Source organism: Lemur catta, chromosome 1 (assembly GCF_020740605.2).
Source record: "Lemur catta isolate mLemCat1 chromosome 1, mLemCat1.pri, whole genome shotgun sequence".
NCBI lineage: Eukaryota > Metazoa > Chordata > Mammalia > Primates > Lemuridae > Lemur > Lemur catta.
Window position 1 is genome coordinate 21,502,242 of NC_059128.1, and position 16,781 is coordinate 21,519,022.

At 35.6% G+C, this 16,781-nt stretch overlaps 1 protein-coding gene across 9 annotated transcripts in view; it reads right to left on the reverse strand.

Annotated features, from left to right (window-relative positions):
- NRXN3 (neurexin 3) overlaps nt 1–16,781 on the reverse strand; it is a 1,488,306-nt gene that overhangs the window by 368,843 nt on the left and 1,102,682 nt on the right. For all 9 annotated transcript variants that reach the window (XM_045562567.1, XM_045562522.1, XM_045562514.1 and 6 more), the window contains one exon: nt 3,505–3,686. In XM_045562567.1, coding sequence (XP_045418523.1) covers nt 3,505–3,686 — 182 coding nt within the window. The remainder of the gene's footprint in view (nt 1–3,504; nt 3,687–16,781) is intronic.

Genomic DNA, 16,781 nt, shown 5'->3' on the forward strand with positions numbered 1-16,781 from the left:
CCTCAGGCTCAGACTCCCTGGTGTTCTTGGAAGAGCATTTTTTCTTCCCTCAAACGAGCTAACTTGGGGCTATGACAGTGTAGATGCTGCTCAAAGCACTTCAGGAATTTCAGAAATTGTGTTCAGCACCAGTTTACAAAACACAAACATTCTCTCTTTGTCTCTGCTCCTACCCACACACACACTGGCTAATTTCGACTTTACACTTTGTTTTTGACCAGCTTTACTAGCTTGATTACCTCCATGTAACCCCTTCCTGAAGCACATCTGCAGTCACATCCCTGTCCTGGAATTTATTCTGCTGCTGTCATCTGAATGTGTCTCCTAAAATCCATGTGCTGGAAATTTAATCCCCAATGCAACAGTGTTGGGAGGTATGGCCTTTTGGGAGGTGCTTAGGTCTTGAGGACTCTGATCTAACAAATGGATTAATGTCATCCTAAAAAGGGCTTGGAGGAGTGGGTTCACTCTCTTCTGCCCTTCTGCTATGTGAAGACATGGAGTTCTGCAGCATTTATCTTAGCAGTAGACACAGGGCCCTCACCAGACACCAAACCTGCCCACACCTTGATCTCTGACTTTGCAGCCTCCAGAACTGTGATAAATAAATTTCTGTTCTTTATAAATTACCCACTCTCAAGTATTCTGTTCTAGCAACTCAAACAGAGTAAGACATCTCCTTTTCATGTCTGCCATCATTTTTCTTTTTTTCCCAATGGGTTTCTCTTCTCCTAGGCAAACCGCAAGGTGAAATGAAATCTTTTGCCTCCTGCTCAATCCTTTCCACTTTCACTAATTGCCCCTAAGCTCTTTTCTTTTTGAGTAATGTTCTTTAATACAAGAAAACAAACCACTCAACAAACAAAAACACCTTTTACAGGTTATGAAAGTCTTATAAAAGTATTTTAACAGGTGTGTATGGCTTCATTTCCCTGATACACCTACTTAAATGTCCAAAACATGAGGCTGGTTTCATAATCAAGCCTTTCAGTCTTCTCCTTGGATTTCTTCATTCTGAATGTGGTAAGGAACCTGCTCTCTTCAGTGTGGGCAAAGAGATAATCCACTAGGAAATAAAAATTGTTCCAAATGAATAGACCAAGGAGGGGCTCTATGCTCAAGAGGACCATGAACATGCAGTTTTGCTACAGAATTATGTGCATTTTCCACATTATAGGGTCCCTTTTTTTCTAAAAAGATCAGGTGATATCATTTCCTAATCCAAGCTTTAAAGAAAAATCTGTTGTGATTTCACAGAATGTTTAAGCAATTGGCAGCATCACTGGAATAGATCTACAGTACCTCAAGGGAGCTCTTTTTTTATATTTATATTATGATATAAAATTTTTGATATCTTTGCTTATATGAAGAAATATGTTTACTACTATGTCAAATTTAATGTGCATGCTTTTACAGAGTATGCACACTAATGAATACAAGCAAATACACATTATTTGAACCCCAAAGTATGTTTAGAGACATTCACTTTTCAAAGACACCAAAGAAATGACAGAACTTTATAATGCAATAATATACCAGAATATTCTAGTTCCTCCTAGAAGTTCCCAGTACCTGCATATTAATGTTATAAAAACACTGCCAATTTCAAGTAAACAGAAAATAAGTAAAGCTCTCTCTTAAAAGTGGAGATGCTCTACAAATCACAAATGGAGAGAGGAATGGATAAACTAGGAACACATTATCTGACTCAAAACGATGCTCATGGCTGTGCCAAATCATATTTTTCTTAGCAAGTCACACTGAACAAAAAAAGAAGATAAATCACTGTGCAAATGCAAGTGAGCTGGTAATAATAGCCTACTTATAGCTGCCATGAAATAGTCATTAAGTTATACGCAGCATAAATCTCACAGAGTTTTGTAAATTATGGTGGTTCTTAGAGGCCAAATAAAGACAAAGTGTACTAACTATGGCTGCCTTTTTCTCTTTGCTCCTTGGCATGGCTTTCTAAAATGTTTTAGCTCAGACTCATCACACCAGATGGTTCCTGAAGCATCTCAGGAAAATTAAAAGTTCAGAACTCTGTTTAAGACCTCTGTTCTACATTTTGAAGATAAGCATTTTTAATCAGTCCTTCTCTGGGATCCTAAGCAGAGTCTTGCCCTGATTTGGCTTATACTGGGGCCAGACAGGCTTCCAGTGCAACCCTGGTCCTTAAGCTGCTCCATTTCCAAGGCATGCTGGCCTAGCAGGTGCTGGAGGCAGGCACGGCTGTGGGAGCTGAGCTTGCTGCTTGTGACTCCTGCCAACCTCCTCCAACTCCAGAGACCAGCAATGAAATTGTACCCTCTGCTTCTCTCTGCAGATCTGCCATTAGCAACACTCCAATTCAAAGATTCCCAGTCAGTGCTCTTTTTCCTCCTTTTCTTTGGAGGCTGGTAGTAGTAATCCCCAGTTGATCTTTTTCTTAACTGCTTTTTCCCCCTGCTATTTTAACCGAATCCTTATTGCTCCAAATTAAATCCATTCTTTCTAGCCCTGTCATTGCTAACTAATGAGAACAATTCCTCTCTTTGCTCTTGGTGGCTGCACTTTGGGTACTTATGGATGAGAATCATATCTTTCTTTAGCCTACTTTCTTAACTGCAGACTGCACAGGTGATAAAATGGGCTAATTGTTGCTATAAAAATATTTTCTATCCTCATAACGAAGTAATTTTTTCTCCCAAATCATTTTAATTTCTTAGACTCACACTGTGTTCTTATGATCTACAGGGACTGAGGGTATAGTTCCTATTAGGCTCATGTGTACAAGGCCTAAAGCAAATTGTCGAATACACAATATGCACGAATTACTCAACTCTTGGTCATTGTGTTGTTTCCTTTTTGCCCCACCCATTCTGACATTCTGGCCTCAGTTTTTATCACGTGTTCTTTGCATCTTTACAGTGATGTTTGCAGCCAAGAACAGGGGTCACCAAAGTGCAGCCTGCAGCCTATTTTTGTGAATACATTTTTATTGGAATACAATCACATGCATTTAAAAAAATATATTGTCTATGGGTACTTTCCCATTATAAAAGCAGAAATGAGTATCTCTCACAAAGACTGTATGACCTGCAATGCCCAAAATATTTACTATTTGTCCCTTTACAGAAAGTTTGCCAAATACCAGCCTAGGAGATCCTTTACATTCCATTTGGCTTTGCCACTTGTGCCAGGTAAGATCCACACCAGGTAATTCACACCCAAGCAGTCTGCTAAATGTTTTGCTATCGGCCAAGCCACACAGGTGGGAAAGAAGTCTGGAAGGAGAGAATTTCTTTTTCTCTTTATATACATGGGGCAGAAGACAGAGGTTTTAATCCCTCCTCTCCCCCCAGCAAAGAACTCTGTGAACCCGATGGTTCACATCTGAAAGCAATTTTTATAAGCATGGGCACCCTTGTCATGCCTATCTAGAATATTCTGCAGCATTTATCTGACTCACCAACTCAGATCACCAGGAAGACAAGAGGATCCAGGCCAAGGCCCGGTACTCACTATGTGAAGCTGGAGGAAGTCGCCAAGTCCCGGAGCACTGTCGATGCGCACCAAGATGCCGTCCTTCACAGTGGTGCTGAAGCCCACAGCAAGGCGGTCAGAGCGTGTGCTGGGCCTGTCATTGGCTGGCCAGGTGTAAAGGATGAGGCCACCACTTTTCCCAAAGATGTACGTAGCGCCAGCTGCAAAAGCAAGGAGAGAGGAAGGCATCAGGGCACTGTATTGTATACAGCCAGCTGTAAGCACACTGCTGAGATTCTGACAGAACAGCTGCAGACAGTAAACGTCCCCCATGTGACAGTAGTTGGTGACTGAGAGGGATGGCATCCATAGCCTTGGAAGGCAGCTATCACCCCTTATCAAAGACGCAGGCAAAATGAATGAAGGACAAAGTAAATATTAGTGAGAGTTCTTCTTCTTCTGTTCCTGCTGTCATGGTAGAGGGCAAACAGCATGCTGTGTTTGAGAGCTTTGGTATGTTCTGACAAAAACTTTTTGGTTGTCCTTAACAGCAGGATTAATTTTCCATCTCAGGTAGGACAAGCACAAGATAGAAAACTAGTTCTCCACCTCTCAGCTATCAGAATATTCTGGTCCTTGGAGGCAGGAGTAGTGTCAGGCATGCTCCACAAAACGACGATAACAGAGAAGTCCAAAGATACTGTTTCTCCCATGCCTGTACCTCCTCCCACCCCCATGGAAAAGAGAGCAGTAGCCTGAGAAAACCAAGTTATGTAACTAAAAGCATTTGCCTATTTTACTATTGTGTTGCTATAAATATGGTGAGAAAAGTCATTCCCAGAAGTCTTTTAAAAATGAGCTTTTATCCCCTTCCCTAGTGGTGGTATTTATCTGGCATTAAATAACAGCTTCCATTTCCTTTTCCAGACTAAATCTCAAGAAGAAGATGATACAGGAGACATAGATATAAATTCCAGGATAATGAATTTTGAACATGAAACATGACAAGTGGTATCGTCAGTTATGACTAGTGAGTTTATCAGTATGTCTACTATTTACTTGTGCTTTTTCTTTTATCGGTATGAACTCAGGGTTACTACAAATATGTTAGAGCCACTTAAAAAGCCAACAGGAAGAAAAATAAAGAAAATATTTTACATTTCAGAAATTTTAAACAGTATATTTTAGGAAACAAGTGTTTAGATCTGAATTGGGGAAAATCACGTAGATTTGGTAGCTAGAATAAACTAAACCATTGCAGCCTCTATGGTTTTATGCACATTACTATAGCAAATGCTTCCATATGTTATTCGTCTCAAAATTCAGAGAACATTTGGCATCAGATTTTCTTGTGTGTTTTCCAGTGAACATATTCCAGCCCTCGAAACTATTTAAAAGCAACGTTGGACAACCATCCAGATAGCCTTAGAATTGACTAAAAATCTCAAGCACTGGTCCACATGTATTCTCAGAGGTAGTTTACAGAGAATATTGGGTAGAATTATGTTGAACGAAGAAGAAATGAGTTATTCATCTTGCTTAGAAATAATAAAGTAAACTCCTGGAAGGCTAGAATTAGGAGTATATGTCATATGTCATCCTTTCTAAAGCACTGAGCCACATTAAATTCTGTGGCATATAGAATCTAATTTGTCCTCTTTGAAAGGTCACTATGCTGGTTGCTCCAATTTGCTCAGCTTGTATATTGCATGTAGCATAACATTATTTTTCTTTTATGAATTTCTCAATCCTTAGGGGAAGCTCTCTGGAAAGTCCTCTACACTTATCAGGAGAATTTGGGACCGTGGGATGCAAAGTTTATGATTAATTCTATGTACAAAACAATGTTTACTCCTCACTATCCACAAACACCCTCAAAGCTTCTTGAAACTGGAAATGTGGATCTAATGATTTACTCTTGATATCTCTCCATCTGTGAAGAATTTAAATAATTCCTCCGTAGATGATTACAAATGTCATCACCACTCCCTTTATTCTTTATTTGGAAATCTGAAGGTTACTCAGTGATTAATGTATAGAATCACCAAAAATGCAAACCAGCCTGTGTGTGACATTTTGTGGCAAGTTATAAAATCTTACACCATGCTACTCTAAATATATAATGGATTCTTTGCACAGACAAATTCATATCTATCAGGAAATAATTTTGTTACTACAAAAATAACAAGTCAAAAGTTGGTTGCAACATATGCATGTTGATTTATAGTTTGCAAAATATTTTCAAACTCATTAGCCAAATCTTCACAATGCGTATGGGATATTTTATTTGTTGACACTGTTTTACAGATTTGGAAACAGAGGCTCAAATATCTGAATTAAGTGTCACCACCTTCAAGTCTCTAGCCTGAGCCTTCTACCTTCCCAAAGCCGTTGTTCACTACATACCAACGTAATTGCACCATAAACTATACTATTGAACTCTACCAATAGGAAAAATTTGTCTGTCCTTAGGTCTTTTCACATCTTCTCATAATACCAAAGCAGAATGTAAACAAAGCCATAGCCCCAAATCTGGTATGTTTTCAAAAGCCTGTCTGACCATCTAACCATTCAAATAATTTTATAAATTATCTCCTCTACTTGTAGCTGTCACCCACTGTCCTGTCCAGTAATTTTCAGTGCTCCAATACAAAGGGGAAGAATATTTTACAAGAAAAATATACAACCTCTTATGTACAGTAGTTAGAAGGTCACAGTAGCTTTAATTAAACAAAGAACAAAACCTTACTGTGGCAAGATGGAGTAAATAGATACAAAATCCACTTTTAAAAGTATTTTTATTGCTTCTGTTGTTCTGAATTTACAATGTCACTATGTTAGATAATTCTAACTTTTTAGGTGAAAAGGGCATAAAAGATACAAAGTGCCCAGCATATTGCTTATTTTTCTATAGAGAAGAAAAATATTAAAATATCTGTTATTGGTAAAGAATTTGCTGGCAAGAGTCAGTAAAGACCCTGAATGCTCCCATAGTCCAATGCTATGGTGCTTTAGAGGAAGTTGATTAATAATTATAATTTTCTACTCTGATAATGTTATTTTTTTCTTTTTATTTTTCATGCTTCGCCATCTTACATGGTAACTACACATTTTCTGTTAATTTTAATATAAAATGCCTAGAGTCCTAAGGGGAATATGGAATTATTTTGCTTTATATTTTCAAATACAAAAGTTCATTTTGTTATTTTAAATGTAGATTATAAATCAAGTTTCTGAGAACATCCTAGGAACTATAAGGACCCTCTTTTATTTCATTTCTGAGCCATGTCATAGCACCTCACATGCTTTCTCCCCTGAGCCTAGCATTTCTGATTGCTGATTTCTCATTGTGTTCAGTATGCTGGTGCTAAGATCGTATCACTTATATTAACAATCAGAACCATGTAAATTTCTTCCTTGCTAGCAAATGCTGATCAATTCCACTGAAGAAGAAAACGCAGTGGTATCATACTGGCCATTTAACACACAGGATTTGCAAGTTTGCAAGCAGCTAAGGTTGCTTTGCTGAGTTCCAGCCAACACAGTATTTCAGGAGTGAAATCTCCACACAGTCACCACTCACAGAGTTTAAGTAGAGACACCTGAACTTCAAATAGCCCATACGTATAAAGTTTTTAAAATTCACAAGCCACAAATAATGGGTTTGGCTTATTGTTTTCATAACAATAAGCTACTTACTGTGATGGAACTGCTGGTGATAATGGCAGAGCTGGATCTCAGGGTACAAATAGGTGAGTTTGGATTTGTGTTGTGTGTGTGTGTGTGTGTGTTGGGGGAGGTAGGTTGGCAAGATTCAAAAGGCTCAAATAGGCTTCAATGCAGTCATAAAGGAGTCCAGGGGAGCACTTTAATGTACTTATACAATAAAGTGATTAAGATGATCTATGATTTCTCCAAGAGAAAGAATGAAAGATAGAAATTTTTCTAGTTCACATTTCGCCAGGATTCTTAAAATTTTGGTGAATTTTACTGCTTATTTTCAACTTTTCCTTTTCTAAGGTCATTTGGATAATTACTGTTATTGGTATTGTTGTTTTGACTTTTAAGCCCCGTGACCTTGCCTTTATGGCATTATTTCTATTTCCAGTCCCATAACCAAATAGCATATTACTGTTTTGGGAGATTATCAACAGGAATAGAATTACAGTCTTGTTTGAGATTCACCTTAGATATAAAAATAATATATCTACATATGCCTAGGTATACATACATACAAATGTGTATATATATATATATATATATATATGTGTGTGTGTGTGTGTGTGTGCACGTGTGAAAAATAAGGAGAGTTTAATTAGAAAATACAATAGACTACCTGAAATTCATTTATTATTTTCCTCATCAACTAATTATAGATAAAATGGTTTAATAAAAGTACTGAAATACAATGTGGGTTGTATATATCTGTTTTTTAAAAAAAGCAAACCAGTCTCCTCTGAAATAATTTTCTATTGGTGTTAAAATGGAACAAGTTTTGGAAACATCTCTCAGGGGAAGTCTGAGAGAGTTAAATTTAAAGAGAACTGCAAAACTTACTCCTGGACAAGTATAACAGGTAAAATAATATATTAAGTAATAAAATAAGAATGCCAGGTACACTGTCTGGAGAGTGGACACGTCTGAGGCTCTGACTCGGGGGGATGGGCGGGACACGGACAGTGTATATAACCTGAGCCTTTGTACCCCCATGAAGAGCTGAAATTAAAAAAAAAATGAATACTACAAAAAAAAAAAAAAGAATAATACTTAATGTGTAAACCTCATGGTAGGGATGAGAAACAAGATATCATACTCCTACTTTGGTGCTATTTGAACATTACCTGAGAACTTAGAATAAAATCTCATAACAGTAAGTTATATGTCTGCCTTCCTCTATTATTTCAGGCTCCTTTTCCATATTTCTGTTTTATTACTCTTTAATCAAGCTTATCCACATTTGTGTTCTTATTATTACAAATTGGAAAATCCTTTTGGAAAATAAATGGACTATCAGTGATATAAAATATCTTCTACCAGTAGATGTAGTTATTGGTGTTCAATTAAAACTTTTATTCTTATCAATTACCATGTAGCTAATAAAACCAAAATGGAAAGACTTGTACTTTTGAAACTGAAGAATATCTCTTCTACCAAACAGACATAGAAATTTAGCTCAAGGATCTTGTAATGACTAATGGCCCAAAGAACAGTTTCTCAGTTTCTTTTACTTAGTGCCTTGGTTTTCCTCCACCCCCATCTCCCCAGCTGTTTGGGGAGTGCATCATGTTCAATTTTTCATAACAGTAGGACCTTATGTTTCCATGGGCTTGAATGGTTTTCACAGTGCTTTCTTTGGGAGTGTCTCATTTGATGGCTCTTCCTTCAACACTCACTGAAGTGTTAATCAAAATATTTTTATTACTATTTTAAGAAAAAAGTAAATGGAGGCTAAAGAGATTAAATGACTTGATCTGTTCCTAAGTGGTGGAGCCAAGAATAGAATCTGATCCTTCCTTTCTCAACTCTGCTCCCTTCTCCCCAAATCACGCTGCCATTTTGTCTAACTCAAATATGTGTGTGTGCGTGTGTATTTCCATTATGCCAACTGTATTCCGAATATTCTCACTTTTTACATTTACTTGTCTATCTGAGAAGGAATGACAACGATGATGGAAAGAAAGAAGATAGCTTTCAAACACATGGCCAAAATAAAAAACAAAAAGCAAGTTGAAAACCCAATCCTGTCACAATGGAAGTGGCAGTATAGGGTACTCATTTTATCTTATTTAAATGACAGTGGTTTTATATGAGATTGTTGTCTTGTGAAGTGTACAAAGCAAGGTCAGATGATATTCTGCTCATGATTAATTATACCACACTCAGACAACTCTAAATTCTGAAGGGAGAACTCCACAATGAGGTGTATGTCAGAGATTACCTGACAGCCAACTTAATTTGACTTTTGTAACCACACTAGTTTTGTACATAACAAAACAAAGTAAGTTCTAGGAAATTGCACAATATTCATGTTTAAGAAAAGAAATATTAAATTTAATTGTCAAATAAAATAAAAATCCAGAATCCTTCTGCACTATGAGCTAGAGGATAGGGCTGTTTAATTTTTCTATCAACACTGTGAATGCTTAGGAAATAAGTATTGTTGAATTAATCAACGAAAGCTGGCTCGCCTGTACTTAACATATCTCCTTTCAGGCATGGAGTAAAATGGGAATAAAGAAATAAGAAACTACAATGCCCGTTAATCCATCTCAGCTTTTTGTCATTTCATCTCAATGTGGAAATATTTTATAAATGCTCATCAATTAGAGTTCACAACATCTCTTATGATGGAACAGAGCATAGCTTTCAATTTATAAAAGAAACCTAACCACCAAGACATTTGAATGATTTTTCCCTGGTGAATTTTTGGCAGGCTCAGATAAGAATATCACACCCACTTTTAGTCAAATTGTTTTATGTTACTTCTCAGTTCCTAAATCACATTGAAAATTGTTTTTGTAAAAATAAATAAATAAATACATCTCAGATTCAACCTAACAGGGATATACAGTAGAAAAGCAATATGACACATTTAAGAATAGCCCACATTATTCTATTTTACAGGGCTTCAACTAAAAGCAAAGACCATATATATATTTATCCTTAGGCAAAATATAAGACTAAAAGGAAAAGTGATCATTTTATAATTACTCATCAGCCTTTTCTGTAGCACTTTTATTTTCTAACCACATTCCTTCTGATGACATCTCATGGGACATGGTTAGAAGAAAGTGGAACTTCGGAACATATTCATCTGCCTTCTTTTCCTTCTTTTATTCCACAGCTTTAAAAGACCTTTTCTAATAAGAGCAATCAAGGGATTTCTAAGTACTGAATATTCTCTAGGAAAAAAATACAGATTAAAAAGCAGTTGCTTATTTCTAGGACTTTGATTTAAATTTCCAATTTATAGGGACTTTTATACCTTCATGCTGCCAGGGGCTATTAACAGATGACTTTGGTGTATTTGTGGCTCTAATTCATAAAACATGATTTTCCTGGAAAAGCTGGCTAATGTTTTTGAAGTGTAAACACTTGATTCTTTGACACACATAATTATTAATCACAGAATACTGGTCAAAGTTAGAAAAAACCTCAACTATTATGGTCCATGCTCCTATTCTATAACAATCATTTATCTTCACTGAGCCTCAGTTTCTCCATGCTATTTCCCTATACTATTTCTCCTACCAAACCAACTTAAAGAATTGTAATAAGGATCAAAATAATTAAGAGCTCTAGAAATAGTTTAGTATTGTCATTTTATGTTGAGTACCTCAAAGTGAAGTGGCTCCCCCAAATTTTTATACCTGTAAGAGACTTTCATTATTCTATCTGCCCAGCACATTTTCTGTCTTTATTTTGAAACATAATGTCATGTAGATGTTATTATTTTCCTCCATACTAATCAAGTGATTTGAATAGAAATTGTCAGGTCCCTAGAAGATTCTGGTTTTTAGATACAGCTGACTGGCTAAGGTATAGTAAATTAACCTAAGTTGGACTAGTAGTAGAACTTAAATGAAAAAAAAAATTTTTAATGTAGAACCAAAGAAACACTTCATCAGTGCCTCTCTGATGACAAAACTGTGACATAAGAGATGCACAGCTGCTGTGGCCACATATCCTACCATGGGGAGAAAGTCATGAAAAATCAACCCTGACTTAAAGAATGGAGACAAACTGTTGAATCAAGAGTTGGTGAGGATGTAGAGAAAGGTGAACCCTGGTACTCAAAAAATTAAAAATAGAACTACATATGACCCAGAAATCACACTCCTGGGTATATATCCAAAGGAAAAGAAATTAGTATATACAAGGGATATCACATGCCCATGTTTATTAACATATTATTCACAATAGCAAAGATTTGGAATCAACCTAAGCGTCTATCGATGGATGCATGGGTAAAGAAAATATGGAACAGATACATGATGGTATATTATTCAGCCATAAAAAAGAAAGAAATGCTGTCATTTACAACAACATGGATGAAACTGGAGAACACTGTTAAGTGAAATAAGCCAGGCACAGAAAGACAAATGTATTATGTTCTCACATGTGAGAGGAAAAATTAAAACAGTTAAACTCATGGAGACAGAGAATAGAATGATAGTTACTACAGGCTGGGAAGGGTGGCAGGGAGAGAATAATAAAGTGGGTGTGGTTAATGGGTGCAAAAATACAATTAGATTGAATGAATAAGATTTAGTATTTGGTAATACAATAGGGTGACTATGGTCAACAATAATTTATTGTATATTTCAAAATAACAACTAGAGTGAAATTAGAATGTTTCAAACCCAACAAAATGATAAATGCTTGAGGTGACGAGTACCACAATTACCTTGATTTGATTATTATACATTGTATGACTGTAACAAAACATCATATGTACCCCATTAATATACACACCTATTGTGTACCCATAATAACTGAAAATTAAAAATTAAAAATAAAACACTTAGACCCACAGAGAAAATCTTAGCATTTCTCAAGTACTTGGTTTTAATGGTTCATACTGTGAAGTTGTACCTGCCATTCTTATAAAATTTTCAATAGCTAATTCATTTAGTCTGAGCTATTTGAAGCTCAGTTTCTTTCTCAACTAAAAGAGTCTTGGATACTAAAAAACCCCTGGTAACTATCACAGTACTTGGCACACACAGGAGCACACTAAGTGCTCAATAGCTTGTCACTGTCCCATAGATGATAAAATAAAAAGAACAATTTTTTCAGTAAATAGTGCTGGAAAAACTAAATATCTGGATGCAAAAGAATGAAGTTGGACACTTATCCTATACCATATACAAAAATTAACTCAAAATGGATCAAAGACTTAAACATAAAAGCTAAAACTATGAAAGCCTTGGCAGAAAACATAGGTAAAAAAGCTTGATGACATTAAATTTTGCAATGATTTTTTAGATACAACAACAAAAGCACACATAACAAAGGAAAAAGAGACAAATAAGATTTCAAAAGTAAAAACTTTTGCACATCAAAGAACACTATCAATGGAATAGAAAAGTAACCCACAGAATGGGAGAAAATATTTGCAAAAAATATTATTTGATAAGCAATTAATATCTAGAATACATGAAGAATTCCTACAACTAAACAAGTAAAAAATAAACAACCCAATTTAAAAATGGGTAAAGGACTTGAATAGATATTTCTATAAAGAAAATATATAGAAGACCAATAAGCACAAGAAAAGATACTCAACACCAATAATCATTATGGAAATGCAATCTAAACTACACTGACATATCATTTCATACCCATTAGGATGGCTATTAATAAAAAACCAGAAAATAACAAGTATTGTCAAGGAAGTAGAGAAAGTGAAACCCTTTTGCACTGCCAGTGGGAATGTAAAATGGTGTAACCACTGTGAAAAACTATGGCAGTTCCTCAAAAAATTAAATGTAGAATTATCATATGGTCCAGTAATTCTACAAGTATATAACCTAAAGAATTGAAACCCAATTCAGGGACTTAAACAGATATTTGTGTAGCAATGTTCACAGCAGCGTTACTCACAATAGCTAAAAAACAGAAAAACCCAAATGTCCATTGATGAATAAATGAATAAACAAAACATGGTATATAAAGATACTTCTTTACCTAACTTACTGAACATCATATTAATAGCTTAGTCTAGTCTACCTTAAACATGCTCAGACCACTTATATTAGCCTACAGGTGGGCAAAATCTTCTAAAACAAGGCCTATTTTATAATAAAATGGTGAATGTCTCATGTAATTTATTGAATGCTGAAAATGAAAAGCAGAAGTTGGATGAGTACTCAAAGTATGGTTTCTACTGAATGCATTTTGCTTTGGCACCATCGCAAAGTTGAAAAATCCTGTCTAACCATCTTAAGATAGGGATTATCTGCACATACAACGGAATATTATTCAGCTTTAAGAAGAATGAAATTTTGATACATGCCACAACATGGATATTTCTTGAAGACATTATGCTAATAAATAAGCAACACTCAAAAGGACAAATGTATGATTCTACTTACATAAGGTACCTAAAATAGGCAAATTCATAGAGATAGAAAGTAGAATAGTAGTTAACAGGGGCTGGTGGGAAAGTGGGAGTAGGCACAGACTTTCAGTTTGGGATGGAGAAAAATGTCTGAGGGTGTATAGTGTGGTGGTTGCACAACTTTAATGCCAGTAAACTGTACACTTAAAAATAGTTAAAATGGTAATTTTTGTTATGTAATTTTACCACAATAAAAAAGTCAATAGCTTGTTTTTAAAAAGTAGTCACCACCTTGAAATTAAAGGGCAAATCTCAACCACAATTACAAAAATTTACAAAGCATTTTGAGATAAATTCAGTAAGAAAGCTATATGAAGAAAAGTTATGTAAAGGAAACTATACTTTCTGAAGGACATAAAACATATCCGTATACATGGAGATAGATATGTTACTGGATAGGGAAAATATGAATATATAATCTTTAAGGCAATTCTAAACAGAATCTCAATTTTTTTTAAGTTCATAAAGAAAAATAATGTATAAGATTTGCTAAGGAAATTTAAAAGGAAGAATAAAAAAAGAAGACATGCTTTAGTAGAGATTAAAATTTACTAAAACAGTGACTATAGTCTAAATAATCTATTCTTGGGGGAAAAAATTGATCACTCAATCAGTAAAAATTAAATACAGGCCAGGTGCGGTAGCTCATGCCTATAATCCTAGCACTCTGGGAGGTGAAAGCAGGAGGATCACTTGAGCTCAGGAGTTCCAGATCAGCCTGAGCGAGAGCAAGACCCTGTTTCTACTAAACATAGAAAACAGCCAGGCATCTTGGCACGTGCCTGTAGTCCCAGCTACTCGGGAGGCTGAGGCAGGAGGATCACTTGAGCCGAGGAGTTAGAGGTTGCAGTGAGCTATGATGACACCACTGCACTCCAGCCTGAGTGACAGAGTTGGACCCTACTTCAAAAAAATAAATAAATAACTAAATAAAAACGCAATGCTATGTAAATGTAAAAAAAAAACACTTGTTGAGTACTACCATATATTAAGATACATACTTTATATATAGTACAATGAATTAAGTGCTTACTTACATGAAGTCTTAAGAGTGAAGGAGTGTTCGACAGATTTTAAAGCTGGAAAGGACATTCTACTTGGAGGCCATGAGCAAAGATGTGGAAAACACAATGTGTTTGGGGCACACAGCATAATCTCTTGTGGGTAGTGTGGAGACTAAAGAGCTAAGAATAGCAAAGACAGTTTGGAAAATAGGATAGTGAGAGCACTGAATGTCATATTAAGATATTTGGACATCATTAGACAAGCTTAGTACCTTAGGACTAAGTACGTTACTCCTTAGTACCTTAGGACCTTAGTAGACAAGCCAGTGCTTTCCTTATATTGCTTTTTTGTTTGTCCGTTTAGTCACAGAAATACATTAAGGATCACACCTGTAATTTCCACCAAATATTTTTTTAACTTTCTAAAACATATAACTTCTAATTTAATAAATAGAGTCTCATACAAATTTTTAAAGAACAATTTTAGGGTATAAATAGTTTGAAAATGACTACTTTGATCACTGGGAAAATTTACTATGTTTAAGAAAAGTAACTTTGGCTGCAGAGGACACAAAATGTAATAAGGAGAAAATGTTTACACGGATCTAGAGGAAAGCCATTGCAACAGCCCAGACAAGAGAGATGAGAGGTGGGACTGGGTCACTAAGCATGTGAAATAAGAGAAAGAAGTAGATACTAAAGACATGAAGAATAAAAGGATTGGTGATCCATTCAATATTTAGGGAAGAAAAAAAAAGGAGGACCTGAAGTTGATTCAGACTTTTTAAATTTAGACTAACAAAATAGTAAATAGAAAAGGAAGCACAGATTAGAATGTGAGGGTGATAAGTTTAATTTGGGGCTTATTGAATTTTGTGTTCCTGTAAGACAGTGATTCGGGGGTTTGGTTAGAACTCCGTGACTATGTTGAACCATGATTTCAAGCCCCACATGAGACTGTGTTACTGCATGATTGCACTCAGATTCTGCTCCACTATTTTCCAAATACTTGTTATTTGGTATTTGGAAGATCTGAAAGATTATGTAAATTGATTTGCCCAAATAGCACCCATCGAACATATATCTATTTGTCTTTCTCTCTGGCCTTCATCTGTAGAAAAAACATAGTCTGCCTATGGTTATAATCATAATGATTACATAATCTTAAGTTCTTTTTCTATTACTATACTTGAACCTTTCTCTACACTGTCATATTATATTTGTCATTTTAAGTGGTTGCATAATATTCCATTAGATGGTGCACTTTAACTCAGCACCCCTCTCCTGTTGAGCCCTTGGGTTGTTTGTTTTGTCTGTGAGTATAACTTGGGGGAGGAGGAGGCTATTTGATATTATAATTCAGTCTGCTTAATATATATAGCATTTTCATTATTTTGAATAAACTCAATCTCTAGGAATATAAGGCCAAATGGTTTTGCTCTTCTTAAAACAAAGATAGTTTACAGCCAAGAGTCACATAGAAGATCAAAATGGATCAAAATCAACTCCCGATTGTCAAAGCCATTTTTCATTATTTATTGAACAAATCTTTATTCCTCACCTCTTATCAGTGGACGAGAGCAACATTGCATTACTATATAATATATTGGTAATTGGTTTACAGTTTACTTTTTAAAATGGATTTTCATTAAATACATAAGCTCCTAATTTTCTAAATATTTTATCCTCTTCAAAGCCTCAGTTTACAGCTTCTATTTTCCTTCCCTCATTATTTTTAGCAAGACAATTGCCCTTTGCTAATGTTTGGTGATTTTCATCTCTCCTGACTAATTACATATATTTCAAATGCATCTTCCATCTCAATCTCTCTGTCTTCCCTCAGTCCTTCTTCCTCCCTTGAAAGAGTGCCCGTTCCCCAGAAAATAGCAATTTTCTTATTGATTTTTCCCCCTAAACCTTATGAGAGGTAATTGCATAATCCCTGCACTTAAAAATTGCCCTCGAGCCCCTCAGGCCCTGGAGTGAGGCACTTTCTACACCTGGTCCTGGCCTTATGCTTTTATTCACGAAGCCACACCACAAATCTATAAAAACTCATTTTCCAGGCCCTCGTCTTAGTTCTAATATGATAACATTAGCATTGATTCAACAGTACAGATATGACATGCTGCAAATAAACAGCAGTCACTTCCATCAAAGCTAGAAGATTTGTTATGATGGATATATTC